The 3359-nt window shown below is 62.3% G+C and overlaps 1 protein-coding gene across 2 annotated transcripts in view; it reads left to right on the top strand.

Moving 5' to 3' along the window:
- Positions 1 to 3359, top strand: part of PLEKHH3 (pleckstrin homology, MyTH4 and FERM domain containing H3) — an 8266-nt gene that overhangs the window by 1348 nt on the left and 3559 nt on the right. For both annotated transcript variants that reach the window (XM_015570556.1, XM_006773880.2), the window contains exons 2-7: positions 986 to 1041; positions 1388 to 1467; positions 1556 to 1747; positions 1833 to 1990; positions 2099 to 2219; positions 3050 to 3356. In XM_015570556.1, coding sequence (XP_015426042.1) covers positions 986 to 1041; positions 1388 to 1467; positions 1556 to 1747; positions 1833 to 1990; positions 2099 to 2219; positions 3050 to 3356 — 914 coding nt within the window. The remainder of the gene's footprint in view (positions 1 to 985; positions 1042 to 1387; positions 1468 to 1555; positions 1748 to 1832; positions 1991 to 2098; positions 2220 to 3049; positions 3357 to 3359) is intronic.

Genomic DNA, 3359 nt, shown 5'->3' with positions numbered 1-3359 from the left:
GATAAATATAGAGGGGGGGGGGACAGGACTGCGATTAGGGGAATTGGTCTAAGTGGTCAGCACCTGCCCTCTGTGGTTGGGGTGGCCAGGAGCCCCTTTCAGACCCTCCAGAAAACGGGTGATCTTTCTGCCTTAGGCACACACAGGACCCAGGTGTCCCCAAGCTTCTAGGCCGGGCAGGGTCGGCTCTGTGAGTCAGGCCATTGCTTCCCTCACGCTCCACCTCCACCCCCCTCCCGGGAGCTTGGGGACAGGTGTCCCTGACCCCCCTCCCCCACCTTCCTCTCTTGGCTTTAGCAGTCTTCTCGCAATGGGACGATGGGGCAGCTCCTGCCTGACCTGGCCCCTGGATGGGTTTGTGGCCTCTCTCAGACCCCAGTCTACAGTTGAAGTTCGAAGGCATGGGGGGTGGGGGGCGGGGAGGCGCAAAATCTCCTATGGCATCTCCCCCTGAGAGTGTACACCATTCCTCAGCCTGGCCAGCCCTTCCTGAGCCCAGCAAAGGGACAGGGTCTCTGATGACATTGTGTCTCAGGGGTGTCTGCGGGAGGGCATAAAAGCTCTTGGAGAAAGCCCTATACTGAGGGACCCTCTTCCCTTCACTCACCTCTGTGCCACCTCTCCCTTTTCAAAAGGTCGGGCAGCTAAGGCCCAAAGACGGAAGGGGACTTCAAGGTTCCTCTCTTACATCCCTGGGCAGTTAGTGCCAGACTTGGTATCAGAACCCAGGTCTCCTGACTCCCGGTCCAGGGCTCTTTCTACGCCACCAAACCCCTGCTTGCATCGTTGGAGTGTAACCCCGACAAGGCTTTTTAGCTCCAGCTGTGCTGTAGACGCCGGTGGGAGGGGCGAGCCCCGCGGTTTCAGAAGCTCCATCCCAGTCTGGACCGCTCCTTGGTTCTTCAGTCCCCTGGGCTGCACTGTCCTGGGGCCGAGCCTTGCGCATCCCGAGAGGAGGGCTCTGACCCTGAGCCTCTTTCCCCAGGGCCCCTTGGACGTGACGCTGACTCAACCGGTGAGGAGCGGGCCCATCTCAGACAGGTGAGCACCTCCTCTGCATCCCGCGGTCCGGAGACCCCAGCCCGTCCCCAGGACCCCCATAGTCGCCGCCTTCCCTCTCGCGATTGTGCAATAAGGGAGAGTCCTTACGCCGGACGCTGTGGTTTGGCTGGGGTCCCGAGGGGGCGGTCCGGCTGGGGGCGCCGGGAGGAAGGGGGGGACCCGGCTATTTTTGGTGAGAAGTCAGACCGGCCCAGCAGTTCCCACAGCCTGGGGGAGGGGTGCCCGGCTCCGCACCCCTTGCTGTCTGGGGAACCCCTATTGAGCCCCCTGGAGGCCCGGTGCAGGACCGGCAGCCCCGCCCAACCCTTCCTCCCCTCTGGCCCAGGCTGCAGAGCTGGGAGGAGACGCGGAGCCTCATCCCGGAGAAGGGGCCACTGGAGGAGGACGCGGATGTTGTGGTGAAAGGTGAGGACCCCCCTCAGGCGTTCTGGGTGCCCCTCAGTCCTCAGACTCCTGGGGATAATGTCTTCGCCTGCTGGTCCCCTCTCCCCAGGTTGGTTGTACCGCGAGCCCCGTGGACGAGGGGCTCGGCCCTGGTTGCCCCCACGCCGGGCCTGGTTCGTCCTCACCCGGGACTCCCTGGACCAGTTCAGCAGCAGCGGGAAGGGGGCGCGGCGCTTGGGGAGCCTCGTGCTCACCAGCCTGTGCTCGGTGACCGGCCCGGAGCGCAGGCCCAAGGAGACGGGTGAGCCCTGTGAGAATTCCCCTACCTCCCCGGGTAGTGGCCCCAGCTGGCCCTGATGGCCCTCCACGGCCTCTCTCTCCCGCAGGTCTGTGGTTAGTGACCGTGTCTGGCCGGAAGCATAGTGTCCGGCTCTGCTCCCCGCGTCAGGCCGAAGCTGAGCGCTGGGGGGTGGCGCTACGAGAAGTGATCGCCTCCAAGGCCCCGCTGGAGACCCCCACCCAGCTGCTGCTCAGGGACATTGAGGTAGGAGGGGGGGCTCCGCTGAGAAAGAGGAGGGTGGTGGGCCAGCAGCTTCCCGGATTCATGGGGAGCCCCCTTCTCCATCACCGTGACCCTTTCCTTGGCCTCTAGGAGAGTTGCGGGGATCCAGAGGCCGTGGCCCTCATTTACCGCCGGAACCCTATTCTGAGGCACACCAGTGGGGCCCTGTATGCCCCACTTCTGCCCCTGCCCTATGGAGCCAGCGCCCCAGGTGAGTGGTGCCAGCAGCCCAATCCCTCGGATGGGGGATCTGAATGCCTCACCCGAGACCTAGGAGTCCTCAGGGGACCTATCCAGCCCCCCACTTTTTAAAGAAGGAAGCTGAAACCAGAGCTGAGCAGACTGATACGCAGGGTGGCAGGGTGGCAAGCCATCACACACACAAAAAAGGCCCCCTTTGACCTTTTTTTAATAGCAGAGGTGGAAATTTATTGAGAAACAAGCCCAGACTCCCACGTGGGGAGGGGGCAAGAGTCCCCTGACCTTTTTTTCTGACTACTGGTGTTCTTTCACGAGTTTTTACCCTGTTTCCTATTCTTTTATTATGCCCTTGAGACCATGCCATACTACCTTGACAAGTGGTGGGAAAGCCACCACTTTGGGAGAATGTGCTCACCTCATCCAGCTGTTTCTCCCCAGATGGGATCAGTGACTGGCCCCTGGTCCTAAAGCTAGAGGAGTCAAGGGAGTGGGGAGCAGAACCCTGGTCTTCTGACTTCCAGTCCAGCCTGTTTTCTGGCCCATGGTGATGGCTCTCTGTGCCCAATTACAGAACCTATGTCCTTTCGTCTATCCCTCTACCTTTATAACTGCAAGTGCAGCTTTAGCAGAAGGGAAGATTCCTGGGAGGCAGGGGTTGAGAGTTTGGCTCTGTGGGGACCATTGCTTTCCCTTCACTCTTCCTGTCGTTCGTACTCTCCCTTCCTTGCCACCCTCTGTCCCCTTACACTCCCTCCGACCTCCCCTGGTTCATGCTTTCCTCCCAGGGCTCAGCTCTGCGTCCCCTCTCCAAACCGTCCCTCCGCCCCCGCCCTTCTGCAGGTCCTGGCTACGCACCCTTGCGTGAGGAGGCGGTCCGGCTGTTCCTGGCGCTGCAGGCCCTGGAGGGGGCGCGGCGCCCCGGGCCCCTGATGCAGGGTGTACTCCAGACCTGCCGGGACCTGCCCGCTCTTCGCGACGAACTCTTTCTGCAGTTGGCTAAGCAGACCTCGGGCCCCGCGGGCCCCCCCGGGCTCCCGGCTACCCAAGACCCCGCGGCCCTCCGGTACTGGCAGCTCCTTACCTGCATGAGTTGTACCTTCCGGCCTGGCGGAGCGGTACGCGGGCATCTCCTGGGACATCTGGAGAGGTG

The sequence above is a fragment of the Myotis davidii genome, unplaced genomic scaffold, assembly GCF_000327345.1.
Source record: "Myotis davidii unplaced genomic scaffold, ASM32734v1 scaffold1527, whole genome shotgun sequence".
Taxonomy (NCBI): domain Eukaryota; kingdom Metazoa; phylum Chordata; class Mammalia; order Chiroptera; family Vespertilionidae; genus Myotis; species Myotis davidii.
The sequence above is the reverse complement of the archived record's forward strand: the minus strand, read 5'-3'. Positions and strand labels throughout refer to the sequence as shown.